The following is a 14,207-nucleotide window of genomic DNA, read 5'->3' as shown; positions in this document are numbered from 1 at the left end:
CACTGGGGGAGGAAAAAAAAAATTAACCTTGTGAAATCATTTAGGTTCCCCTAGGACTGTTCAGAAAGTACAAACCAAACTTGAGCACTTTCCACATGATTTTCAGAGTAGTCAATGATGTGATGAATTGGATTTATTAGCATGTTGTCCACCATTTGAGGGAAGGTTTCCTTCTGTGTCATTATTTAAACCTGCGCATCCAGTGCATAGCCATTAAATTTAAATTAGCTAAGATAAAATTTAAAACTTAGCTAAGCAGTCACACTAGCCACATTTAAAGTACTCAATGAACATATGCCATTCATGGCTACAATATTGAAGAGCACAAATGTAGACATTGACATCATTACAGAAAGTTTTGTTGGATAATGTGGAGTCATTAACACAGCCAGCCAGCACAGGAGGTCATCCATCTGTCTGTATCTACACTGCTACCTTGTCATTTCACATATTTCTCCCTGCCTGGGTCCTAAGTTGTGATGCTCTTATCTGGCTTGTCAAACTCCCTGGTTTTAAAAAAATCAGAGTTAACATATACTCTCTATGACACTCCTTACTCCTAAATAACTTTGAGTTATCCTGAAACACCTCTGTGTGATGTACTATGTCAAATTCCGAAGCCATCCTGTCAGTAGTTATCTTCATACTAGGTTAAGGAGAGCATCAGGACCATATGGATGCTCAGGAATTTCCACTTCAACCAGAAAGAGTTCCCTTCTTTTCCCATATCAAATCAGCTTTTTAGTTCAAGGATTCCTAATGATGTAGAATGTTAGTTGCTATTAGTATGTTACCAAACAAGGAAACATACTCTATGATAGTCATCAAGGTGTGATTTGGAAGGTAAACAAACTAAAAAGAATTAATAGCATTGTAAGACCCCTGAAAAGTTAGCCTTGCACTGTATGTACACCAGAAGGTGGGATAAAACCTTGAATGACTGGGGAAAACCAAAAAGAAGTTAGCCTCTTCGTTCTTTGTATTGAAATGCAGTATACTGCCTAACTTTTCAGAAGATTTGTACTTTTTTTTTTTAAAGTCCAACAAAGGAGGCATTTGCCTAGAATATACTTACATTAGCTAGTCTTACATTCTTGCACATATTTTTCTTCTCCCTAATAACATGCCTATATGTTTGATAGCATTCTATATTTTTCTAACATTCTTGTTTCAGATATTCTTTTTTTTTTTTTAGTTGTAGATGGACACAATATCTTTATTTTTATTTATTTATTTATTTTTATGTAGTGTTGAGGATCGAACCCAGGGCTTCACGTATGCAAGGCAAGCATTCTACCACTGAGCTACAACCCCAGCCCTCAAATATTCTTTAAAGCGTCAGGTGTTGAATAGCCAACCCTAGTACCTATGTCCATTGCAAAGTAAACATTGAGGTGTTGCCGTCATTTTTACCCTCCATGTCTCACTAGAAAGCTAATAATTATTTACATATTCTTAAAGCTATATGGAATTACAACTTTTGAGCATCTAATTCAACATCCTTAGAAAATGTTCCTAATTTTTCTCTTCTCCAGAAGCTCTTCATATTTAACTCCCACCAGATAATTAATTCTACTAGGTGATCCTTTCCCTCCTAGGATCCTAATAAAATTGTTTCCTAAACTGACCCTCAAAATCTGGGGATATAGCTCAGTTGGCAGAGTGCTTGCCTCGCATGCATAAGGCCCTGGATTCAATCCTAAGCACCACACACAAAAAACAAAACAAAAACCTGACCCATGAGTCATCCTGATTTTTAGTATATTCTTGAGAAAACACCCAATAGGTGAGGTAATCCACATACAGTTTTACAAGAAGAAGGATATTCCCCCAAAATTGCATCATCTAGCCAACCAGTGTATAAAGCAACCCACCTGGGGCAAGCAGACGTACCCTTCCAGCAACAAAGATGCTATGAATTTGTTGAGGCAAACACACCTCTCTTCCTGCTAATATTAAAGCCACTCAAGATTAAAACTTCATTAACTGCCCTCTTCCAGAAACCTAATCTGCAGGACATCTCTTCACTTTCCCTGCCTTTTGGAGATTTGTCACCAGACCCTACCAGAGGGCCTAACACTGGGTCTCTGACTTCCCATCTCACCTGGGACTCACTGCCACATTTTACTGATATTGGCTATTTTTCCCTTACTTTTAACATCTGATGGGAAGCATCCAGTTCTTGTAGAAACTTCACTTTCTGCATCTAGTAGTCAGTAGTAACCCCAAGGGTTAGAGATCAAGCTCTAATTTCAGACAACAACCCAAAATTAGTCATGAATACTATATCTATGATGTAAGCTCTTATACAGATCTCATAGAACAGTGCCTAGCAGAGTTAAGCACAATTTATTTGCTATCATTTATTAGCAGCATATCACTTATAAAAAGCAAAATGGCCAAAGTTAATTTATTATAAAATACTTAAAAAGTGATAAGAAGCCTTGTTATGTTTTGGGGAGTATTGCATTTTTTAAAAAAAAAAAAATGTGTTTTAAGTTTGATTAAAGAATTGTAAATATTGGATAATAAATATTGAATTGATACATATTGGACAAGTTAGTTGTAAGATTAGTCAATTATTTAACAAAATAGCTATTTTGTTCGTTGAGAAGCCAGGGATAACATTGGTTCTACTCTAATAATCATTCTTGTCGTATGTATCCCCATTCTTCAGCAACTTTTACATCTGTGTTTGGAAGAAAAAAAAATAAGAAAATCAAAGAATTGGAGAGTTTGATATTTTAATCAAAACTATAAGGAATAATTGATTTGTATGAATACATCATCTTGTCATAACTTGAATTCTTTTTCAAGTAAGGTAGCCATCATCATCAAGTATTAATTGATCTCCAACTGTGGTATAGGAATATTTGCTCTATGCAAATCTGTGTTTAATTATAAAACCTATTATTTTTTATTAAGTAATGGGTTCCTGAATTTAAATAATAGATTTAAAAGATGATATGAATTGGCCAGTCATAGTGGCAATCCCTGTATTCTCAGCAACTTAGCAAGACCCAGTCTCAAAATGAAAAATAAAAAGGGTCAGGGATGTGGCTAAGCAACAGAGTATTCAATCCCCAGTACCAAAATGTGTGTGTGTGTGTGTGTGTGTGTGTGTGTGTGTGTATCCACATCCATATACGCTTGTATGTATATGAATCTTGTAGTAAAAGAATTACCACACACTAATGTGATATATTGCACTCAGAAACAAAAAAAGACCTTGGGATTTCCAACTTGAATATTGGACAAGTTGTAAGATTAGTGATAATCAGGAGAATAGGGAAAGTTTTTTGAGGAATGATAATGAGGTATGTTTCAGGTAGCAATTCTCAAGGTGGGATGGGAGCATATTAAAATATTGGGATGAGGAACTATTAATATTAAAAAGTTGAAAAATCTGTTTTGAATAAAGTGAATAGCCACATGTTGGTGACTAGTGATAATGTAACATTGCAGATTCTTGCTGTTTCTGAATCAAGCTGTACTGGACTCTGAAGTAGATACTTTGATGCAGTGTCTTACATAACCTCACTATAGGGTTGTTAGTCATCACCCGCCCCCCGCCCCCCCCCCCATCCCTCTGCTAACCCTGATTGCCATTACTAAAAAGTTTGGGCCACTTGGATTTAAATCTGGGTCTCCTGTGCCAGAGCCTCAATTCTTGGCTGCCTGGGAATAATAGTTGTACTTTTATGTATCTGGCCTTCTTAGTGCCTTATTAAAATATTGGAATAATATGTAAACCATATATTTGTTTATAAAAGTAAATGACATATTTGTGCTTTTAACTTTAACCCTACTTCATCACACAAAATTAGATTTTTCTGTCTACATAACATGACAAATGTAGTCTATCACACCTCTCCCCCTGGCATACCTGCTAACAATACCATGCAGGGTAATAGATTTAGGACTTTCAGGTGTCTGTTAATTTATCAAGTGCTTTGAAGCTGCAGTGATTTAAAGAAAGCAAAGTGTCAAGGGGCATTGCTCAAAATATTTCTCACAAGTCTGATGACTGATTTAAATTCCTTTTGTGTAATTGATAAATGTCTAATGAAAGAGTAAAGTTTGTATTATACTATACCATGCCTAGGCTTCCAAAATAAGCCAATTTCCAAGGTCTTTGACTAGAAAATGCTCATCTTAAGTATCCAGAAAAGTCATCAGAGTAGTTACCAAAAGTAATATAATATGCTTGTCTCGATTATTATTTGTGTCCTTAGGGAGTTGTTACATTGGTTAGCTAGAGAAGACTTTATTAGACTAAATACAAATTCTAGAGAACATTAGAAGAATGAAGGAAAAAGAATTTAAAGGATTTTCCCTCTTAAACACAGAAATTATATATATTTCTTTTTAGACCAAAGAATTTTAGGTAGCCAGTTACTGATCCTCTCCACAAACCACTCCAACCTACCACCTTTATATGGGGAATCCAGTGTCATTTCATGGTAGTATGGGGAAAACTTAAATTGATTTTTTAGTGTATGTGTGTTTATCTGTCTAACTTCTAACTTCTGATATTTTCATTGTTGTCCCATAGATACGAAATGTGGAAACAAATCAGTGTCTAGATAACATGGCTAGAAAAGAGAATGAAAAAGTTGGAATTTTTAATTGTCATGGTATGGGAGGCAATCAGGTGAGTATCTTAATATTAACTTATAAAAAGGAGAATTTTTTTAAGTCTGTTTTTACTTTGCCCTTTTTATCTGTGACATCATTCAGGAAATATTTTCCTGTAACAGGCCCTTTGTGAGAACTATATTAACATTGCTGAACACAAAATTTATTTTGTGCTTTCTAGTGAAATTATACTTCCTGACAGCACACTTAGTGTATGCAGAGAACTAAGGCCATTTTTACTTTTTTCTGTATAAACCTGGTGGTAGCTTTTATGAGTCATTTAAGTCTCTATTAATTCAATAAAATGAAGAATTGTGTATCTTAGAATATTTTTTTCCCTCCTAGGTTATTGAGTATATGAAATACTGGCTAATTTTTTTTTTGTTATTAAAGCTTACATGTTTCCATTTTGTTTTCCAGGTTTTCTCTTATACTGCCAATAAAGAAATTAGAACAGATGATCTTTGCTTAGATGTTTCCAAACTTAATGGCCCAGTTACCATGCTCAAGTGCCATCACCTAAAAGGCAACCAGCTCTGGGAGTATGACCCAGTGGTAAGTTACCTATCCAGTAGCCTATAGGAATAAAATAATTAGACTGTCACTGTCATTGAGTATGTTTATATTCTTCATAGCTACAATGACTAATATCAACTAATATGGTTAATATGGCCATTGGAAATGGCCTGAATAGTCTCTTCTGGAATGATGTTTGGTGCATGCTACTGCTCTTTTGGCTGTGCCTGCCCCATGCATTGAAGGATATAGAGTATCTCTGGCATGAGGCAGAAAGTGCCAGTGGCACAGTCATTGTGACAACCAAAAATTTTTTTTTAATCATTGGAGAACTTAATTAAATTTTTTTTCTTTTAATTAGTTATACATGACAGTAGAGTATACTTTGATACATCATATATAGCAGAGTATAATTTCTCATTCTCTGATTATATATGATGTAGAATCCCACTAGTCTGAAAAACCTCCCACTTTTAAGTTCACTGAAAAATTACAGTGTGTTAATTAGGCAATATGAAAACTACTTATAGTAGCTTAAATAAATAGGCACTTATTTTTCTTATGTAAATCTGGAGGTCAGTGGTTTCGGGTATAGATTCAATGGGACATTGGTGTCAGGGATAGCATAACTATAGTATTATCAACTTTCTATATGGCCAGAAGATGGTTTCTGAAGCTCTTATTGTCACATCTCAACTCACAGTAGAAAGAGAAGGGAAGAGGAAGTGTTTCGCTACCACATATGTCGCTCTTACTCAGGAAAGCAAAAGCTTTTTTTGCAACCCTCTTAGCAAACTCTGCTTATTTCTTTTGGGCCAGAACTTTATCCCATAGTGACCCCCAGCTCAGTGACAAGGAAGAACAGAAAACCAAGCATTTGGTTTTCTAGTCTTTATAGTATGAGATTGCCAAGTGACAAAGATTGGGAATGACTGTTGTCTAGCTATCCTACACAGTCTACCACAACAGGTATTTGAAAAGTAAATATTTGCTTAGAAATATAAGAGGCTGAGATGGGGTATTTACAAAGAACTGGTTGTTGAGTGTAAAGTTTTAAAACTTATGAATCACTTTGCAGAGTTTTTTCCTGAGATTAAAAATTCAATGTCATAGGCTAGTTTCTCCCAGAAGCAGTCTGTAAAATAAAATTTAGTATTCAGATGTTTATTAGAGGTCACTTTTTGAATCAATACCTGTGAAAAGGAAAGGGAGAAGGCAAAATTGGACAGAAGGAGAAGTCAAGCTGCAGTACTGGTCCACCTCCAGCAGCCTGAGCTGACTGTACTAGGGAGCTCTAGAGGGGAACAATCCATCAGAATTATCCTGCTTCTAGCTGTTGAAAACATAACAAACTAGAGAGAGAACAAAATATTTATATCAGTAATTTATAAATGTAAACTCAAAATAATGAAATCTTGGATTTCAAAGGAACCCTAGAAATAAAATCCAGGACACTGTTTTGTGTGAGTAGAAACTGAAGCCCAGAATGGAACTCAGTTGCCCAAGGTCACAGAACAGGTAATGGTATAAACTAGATCTCAAACCTGGGATTCTTGATTTTTGGTCTAGGATTTTTTATATAATACCATGGTGTCTTTAATTAAATTTCTATATTTATATATCTTTAAATCTTGTTTATATTATATATTACATAAATTTCATAATGTAACACCATCCTCTTTTGCTTTGACTACTTACAGTTGTCCCTTCTAGACTACAGTGTGGCATGAAACCCCATTATATCTAGGGATCAGGGCAGGAGGTGGGCAAATTATTTTTTCTAGCTTATATGTAGACTTTTTGTAAAAATTAATTATAACTTTTATCCTCTTCAAAGATTAAAGGTAGATATTTGTCACTTGCCTGTCTAGTTACCTTAATTGAGCTTTCTCTGTGTGGAGTCTACTCAGTATTAGCTGGGTTTTCTGTTGAGTCCTGAGATGACAAAGCTCACAGTGTCACTATCCACAGAGCTCTTCACCCGATGTCAGTTACCAGAGCCTTATTTGGAACAAGATTCTTCACCAGAGTCCAGGTCTCTGGGGGGCTGTTCAACTGAATTATGAGAATTTTATACTGTTGTTAAACAGTTAAATAATCAGTACCAAACAGTAACCCAATTTGTTTCAAGTTTATTTGAATTAATCTAGATAAATGAAATGCACATTTTTAGAAATTGGGATTTGAAAAAGAGAATTATCCAACCAAATTTTTATTGTACTTAAATTTCTTTCTGTTTTTAATAATATTGGCCATGGGCCTGAGGAAGAATGCCAGTAGAACAAGCTTTGCAGGGAGTTTTGGAATGTTTGAGGTTTTTTTTTTTTTTAATTGTAGTACATTATATTATACATAATAGTGGAGTTCATTATGACATATTCATACATGTACATAATTTGTTCCATTTTATTCCCCAATACTTCCTCTTTCCCTCACCTTTTTTCTCCCTTCAACCTCCCTTCTCTATTCTATTGGTCTCTCTCCTATTTTTGTGAGATCCCTCCCTCTTTTTTTTTTTTCCTATTTCTTTTTTCTGTCTAGCTTCTCGCATATGAGAAAATATTCAATCCTTGACTTTGTGAGTTTGGCTTATTTCACTTAGCATAATGTTCTTTAATTCCATCTATTTACCAGCAGATGACATAATTTCAGTCTTCTTTATGGCTGAGTAAAATTTCATTGTGTATATATCACATATTCTTTATCCATTCATGTGTAGGTGACACCTAGGCTGGTTCTATAACTTGGCTATTGTGAATTGCACTGCTATAAATATTGATGGTAGGGCTGGGAATATGGCTCAGTGGTATAGCATGCTATGCCTAGTATGTATGAGGTCCTGAGTTCAATCCCCAACACCACACACACACAAAAAAAAGACAAGACTCAAACACTGATGTGCCTGTATCAATATAGTATGCTAGTTTTAGTTATTTTGGATAAATACCAAAGAGCAGAATAGCTAGGTCATCCCGTGTTTTCATTCCTAGTGTTTTGAGGAATCTCCATTGTGGTTATGCTAATTTACAATCTTACCAACATTATACAAGTGTTTCTTTATCCCCATATTCTCACCATCATCTATTATTTATATTCTCTTTTTAAGAATTTTTTTGTTTTAATTAATTACACATGACAGTAGAATGCATTTATGCACTTTGATATATCATACATAGATGACGATTGCCACTCTAACTAAATGAAATGAGATTTCAGTGTAGTTTTAATTTGCATTTTCTTGATTACTCAGGATATTGAACATTTTTTCATATATTTGTTGGCCATTTGCATTTCTTCTTTTGAGAAGTGAGTATTTAGTTCATTCCCTATCAGAAACGTAACTGGCAAAAATTTTCTCTCATTCATAGGCTTCTTTTCATGCTCTTAATTTTTTCCTTTGCTGTGCAGAAGCATTTTAATTTGATGCCATTCCACTTATAGATTCTTATTGTTATTTACTGAGCTTTATTTATTCATCATTTACTGAGTCTTATTAAGGAAGTTGATGCCTGCATTTATATATTGAAATGTTTCCCATATGTTTTCTTTTAGCAATTGAGAAGTTTCTAATTCCCAGTTCTTGTCCATTTTGAATTGACTTTTGTGCAGGGTGATAGGTAGGGATCTAGTTCATTCTTTTACACATTGATAGAGGCTGTTATGCTAAAAAGGCTCTCTTTTATCAAATATATGGTTTTGGAACCTTTTTCAAAGATCAGATAACTGTATCGTTGTGGATTTGTCTCTGTGTCTTCTATTCCATTGGTCTTTATATCTGGTGTTGTTTTTTTGTTTTGTTTTGTTTTGTTTTTGTAATACCATAGTGTTTTTGTTCCTATAGCTCTATATTATTATTTGAGATTGAGTATTGTGATGCTTTCACCTTGTTCTTATTGCTTAGAATAGTTTTGACTACTCTGGGTCTTTTATTCTTCCATATGAATTTTAAGACTTTTTTCCTAGTTTTATGAAGAATGTCATTGATTTATTTTTTAAGATATTTATTTTTTTAGTTGTAGTTAGACACAATACCTTTGTTTTATTTATTTATTTTTATGTGGTGCTAAGGATCGAACCCAGGGCCTCACACGCACTAGGCAAGCGCTCTACCACTGAGCCACAATCCCAGCCCTGTCATTGATATTTTTTATTATTTTTAATTCTTTTTTAGTTGTTGATGGATATTTATTTTATTCATTTATTTATATGCAGTGCTGAGCATTGAACCCAGTGCTTCACCCCTGTAAGGCACAAGCGCTCTACCACTGAGCTATGATCCCAGCCTGTCATTGGTATTTTGGTGGGAGTTTTATTAAATCTATAAATCACTTTTTTTTAAATAATACAGTCATTTAAAAATAGTATTAATTTTGCCTAAGAACATAGAGGTCTTCCTACCTTCTAATGTCTTCTTTAATTTTTTTCTTCAGTATTCTATAATTTTCGTTGTAGAGATCTTTCACCTCCTTGTTAGATTTAGTCCCTTGTTTTGGTTTAAGGCTATCATGTATGGAATTGTTTTCCTGACTTCTTTTCATTGGGTTCATTATTGGTGTATAGAAAAGCTATTGATTTTTGTATGTTGAATTTGTATCCTGCTGCTTTGCCGAATTTGTTCTTGTTCTGCATTGTTTATGTGACTGCTTTGGCAACAGTGTGCATGCAGAGCTTCAGCAGTCTAGTATGTCGGGCTGCTAGATTGTGTTCATGGTTGCCCAGGGTGTAGCTAGGATATTGTTTTCTAATAAGTACCATTTGTCAAGTTCTTAGTCCGGACTAGATAACACTTTGTGTACATTTTCTCATTGTTTCCTCACAAAAATCCAATGAAGTGAGTATTTTTGCTCCCTTTTTATAGTGAGAATACTGAGTGTCAGAGAGGTTGTTTTGATGATGAGTTACATTAAGTTATGCTTCAGTTGACAAATCCAAAATTCATTCCAGGAATGTCTGACTGCTAAGCCCACCTTATCAGCCAATAAATTACACAGCATCTGTGTGAAAAATTAAAACATCCACTCTTTTTCGGTTCTGTTTTTATGCATTTATAGGAATTCAAAAGTCACTGAACCTAAATCAGTGTGGATAGAGACATCTGCAAATGTATACCATCTTTTGCCAGTTCTCACTTTGTTTTAACACAAGAATAGTGAATGACTAGAAGCCAAAATAGTTGTTATATAATCATTACATTTTGTTTTGACATCGGTACAAAAGAAAAACTTCATAAAAATGAGATGTTCCAGATAAAATAATTATTTTAAAATTGTCAGCGAACCAAATAAATATGTTTCTTGATGTTCCACCTTTCCTTAAAGTCATTTGAACTTATAAAATAACTTGAAGTTTATGCCTGCCACAACTATTCTGAAGACCTTAATGTGACCAGAGTACATTATCAGAGTCTGGATCATTTTAACTGTGTATCTGTTAACTCTCTTTCCTGCCTTTTTGAAATTATCCTAAAAATCAACAAGATAATATCAATTACAAAATGTAAATGAGTAGATACGAAGATGCATAGCTTTATCTGTCAGCCATTTGTTAAGTACCTTCTTTGTAAGATATTATATAAACTTTGTTGTCTCAACCTCACAGAATCTGCTCAAAATATGTAATCTACATTTTAAAAAGGAGGAAGGCCAAGTTACCCAGGCTATGAACCAAACTAACTCCAAGTTCCTGTGTTGTTCTTGTGTACCACACCACCTGCCTTAACCACAAGGCTAGTCTTTTCTTGGATTGAATATAACACAGACTTAAGATTGCTTGTACCAAATCGTAGCCATCCCAGTGTTCATACAACTTTAATTCCGCAAAAGGACCTAAATTTCTAAAGCTTGAGATTTGGAATTACAGAATTTACAGGAACAGCCCTATTACAGGGAAATGAAAAAACTTTGAAATTGCTGTTTGGAAATAGGTTGGAGGATCCTAAATTAGGAACCAATCTGGTCTTCCTTTCTTTCATTTCTTTCTTTTTTTAGGGAAACCATAGTGCACACTCACAAAAAGAGAAGTTTCTCACAGTGTTACGGAGCTTATGCCAGAATTAGGGCTTAGAATTAGGTCATCTTCCTGCAGGTGAATTGTGCCCCACTGAACCAAATGGATTTTCTCTCCCACTTAGCTCTTAATGCATCTTTAAATATGCACATTTTCTCTGTTGTCTTTTAAATAATTTATACTGCCCACCAAAAATCTTTTCTGCAGACAAATTTAGTAATCACCAAAATGATAGTTGAAGCTGGATGTGATGGTACACACCTGTAATCCTAGCAACTGGGGATGCTAAAGCAGGATAGCAAATTTGAAGCCAGCTTTATCAACTTAGGCCCTAAGCAACTTAACAAGACTGTCTCAAAATAAAATAGGACGAGGGAAGTAGCTTAGTGATTGAGCACCCGTGGGTTCAATCCCCAGTACCAAGAAAGGCGGCGGGTGGGGCGGGGGGGGGTGATGTTTTCCTTTCCACTTTCATGTTAAGATTTCTGTTTTTTTTTTCCCCCCCCTGTTATTTTCAGAAATTAACCCTGCAGCATGTGAACAGTAATCAGTGCCTGGATAAAGCCACGGAAGAGGACAGCCAGGTGCCCAGCATTAGAGACTGCAGTGGAAGCCGGTCCCAGCAGTGGCTTCTTCGAAATGTCACCCTTCCAGAAATATTCTGAGACCAAATTTTTAAAAAAAGAAAAAAATAAGGATTGACTGGGCTACCTCAGCATACGTTTCTGCCACATTCTTAAGTAGCAAAAAAGGAAAAGTGCTTTCCTCCTCTGCGGGATGTAAGATTTATCAGCCATTAAAACTCAGACTCCTCTAGCTTTTCACTAGCTGTGAACCAGCCTTCCTGTCCAAGGACGTGAAACTGCATAGTAGTGAGACTGTGCACACTGATGTTTACAAGATTGAAAGAGTCTTTCATCAAGAATCATGGAAAAGAATATTCAGACAGTGAAACAGTCAACAAAATGTGCTTTCTGGAGAGCTGCACCTTTTATGGTTTGCTTGCACATCAGTAATTTCTGCTGAGTGTGCTGTCAATGAAGAGATTACCAAGATTTTTTTCCTAATTAGAACTGGTAGCCAGTATATTAAACATTGACATAAAAGCAAATGAAAAAGAACTGAAACCAGATACAGAATCATGAAAACAACATTTTTACATTAAAAAAAAAAAAACTATATTAAACAGGGTTTAAACAAAATTAAAACAGAACTATGAGAAGTACAATTTGTTATAGTATAGTATCAAATTTCTATATAGATTTTATACCTCAGTGGGGAAAAATAACTGATTCCAATGACGTTCATTTTATTTTCATCTGTGATAGTCATGGATGCTTTTATTTTCCTTGGGGTGCTGAAAATGAGCTGGGAGAAAAAGCTCTTTGAACATAGTTTTAATTTCTTTCTACAATATTTTTATTTGATTTGTGGGCTGTTGGAATTGTGACTTTTAATTGCCTTCTAAAAAATGGAGAATTAACATGATGCCTGGTCTCAACTGAACAAGTTAGATATCTCAGTTGTTCTTGGGTCAACTGGCTTACAGTCTCGGTCTTCTGTCTGTTTCTCTCCCTCCCTCCCTCCCTCCCTCCCTTTTCTCTCTCATTCTCATTCTCTCTCTCTCCCTTTCTCTCTCTCTCTCTCTCTGTCACACACACACATACACACACACACACATTACCACATTTTCACCTTCCTAACTTGATTCAGCTGATTATGCTTAATACCCAAGATTCATACTACTGTACTACAGATTTGTTTTCACAGCAATAAATCTTCAGTTCTTTATGATTCCATTTAACAAAAGGCTTTCAAGGAGTGGTTTATAATTTGGGTATTTGGAGATAATATATTTAATGGTTTTTTTTGGAAAACCTTTTTCACTCCATACTCAGATGTGCTTCATTGTCAAGTGCATATTTAGATTAGATTCTTGAATTGTAATGTTGATCTGCTGCTTTTTTTTAATAAAATTTGACTGAAAATGTTTAATTAGCAGTTTTTAATAAGTTAGCCAAAGAAGTGCAGCTCTTGTTCCATATTACTAGTCCTGCATTTCTTTTTAAATTCCATTTAGGTTAAATTGTTTTATTTTTCTCTGATTTTTCATACACAAAATCACCTATCAATTAAAAGTTACTTTTTTATTCTCCTAGAAAGAAAACCTCATTGCAACATTTTTTCCTGATATGTGAAACAATTAATTCACGAAAATGCATATATTTTCCTTCCTGTTTTTAAGATTATATTTGATGGTATTCTTTTCTTTGGTTTTCAAAGACTCACTGCAGGCAGTGCTATTTCTAGTGCCTAAGAATTGTTTCTGAAAGTAACATCATTAATGATACTTGCCAAACATGAAGTTTCTTATATCCAATTCAAGTTCATCAACATCAAGCACATGTGGATGCTTTAGGGTGAGGCTGTGATACAGAATGCATAATCTGTCCCCAGGAAATATGAAATGATGCAGGTGCTGGATGGAATCTTTTTTCTATTCCATGAGCTGTGTTAATTCTGTCTTCAGTAGGCCTATCGCTTGAACAAATCAGATGTCTAATCAATAAATTATTTTCATGCTCAGAATTTCAGGTTTTTGTACTTTAGCATAGCTTGGTCTTATTCCTTACTATAAGAAAGCTTAATAACAATGTGATTTAAGGTTTGGTTTGGTTTGCTTTTTATAAGTGGGGGATATGAGTGATTTAATTCATGGGTACTTTTAGAATCTGATAGAAATCCCATTGCCTTTATTTTTCTAATTAAAATATTCCTAAATATTTTGAAAATATAAAAGATTCCTGAATAGTTGTGCCTTACATTGGTTTTATTTGAAATTCAAATGGATCCCTTTTTATCATAGCTGTTTGTAGATTAGAGATGCTAATCTCTCTATTACAAATGAAATTGAGAATGAAAAGAAAAAGCAAGGGATGAATACATACAACTAGTATTTGACTAGTGAAGAATTTAAAAAAAAAATTTTTTGTGGTTGTAGATGGACAGAATGCCTTTATTTTATTTATTTTATTTTTATGTGCTAC

At 34.6% G+C, this 14,207-nt stretch overlaps 1 protein-coding gene across 3 annotated transcripts in view; it reads left to right on the top strand.

The window, feature by feature from the left end:
- The window catches only part of Galnt1 (polypeptide N-acetylgalactosaminyltransferase 1), a 122,047-nt gene extending 108,298 nt beyond the window's left edge, over window positions 1-13,749 (top strand). For all 3 annotated transcript variants that reach the window (XM_071602808.1, XM_027935641.2, XM_071602809.1), the window contains exons 11-13: window positions 4,556-4,654; window positions 5,059-5,193; window positions 11,679-13,749. In XM_071602808.1, the coding sequence (XP_071458909.1) occupies window positions 4,556-4,654; window positions 5,059-5,193; window positions 11,679-11,825 (381 nt within the window). In that variant the 3' untranslated portion in view covers window positions 11,826-13,749. The remainder of the gene's footprint in view (window positions 1-4,555; window positions 4,655-5,058; window positions 5,194-11,678) is intronic.
- The last annotated feature ends 458 nt before the right edge of the window (window positions 13,750-14,207 follow it).

The sequence above is a fragment of the Marmota flaviventris genome, chromosome 16 (assembly GCF_047511675.1).
Source record: "Marmota flaviventris isolate mMarFla1 chromosome 16, mMarFla1.hap1, whole genome shotgun sequence".
In the NCBI taxonomy this organism is placed as follows: Eukaryota; Metazoa; Chordata; class Mammalia; order Rodentia; family Sciuridae; genus Marmota; species Marmota flaviventris.
This window is presented reverse-complemented; position numbering and strand designations above follow the sequence as displayed.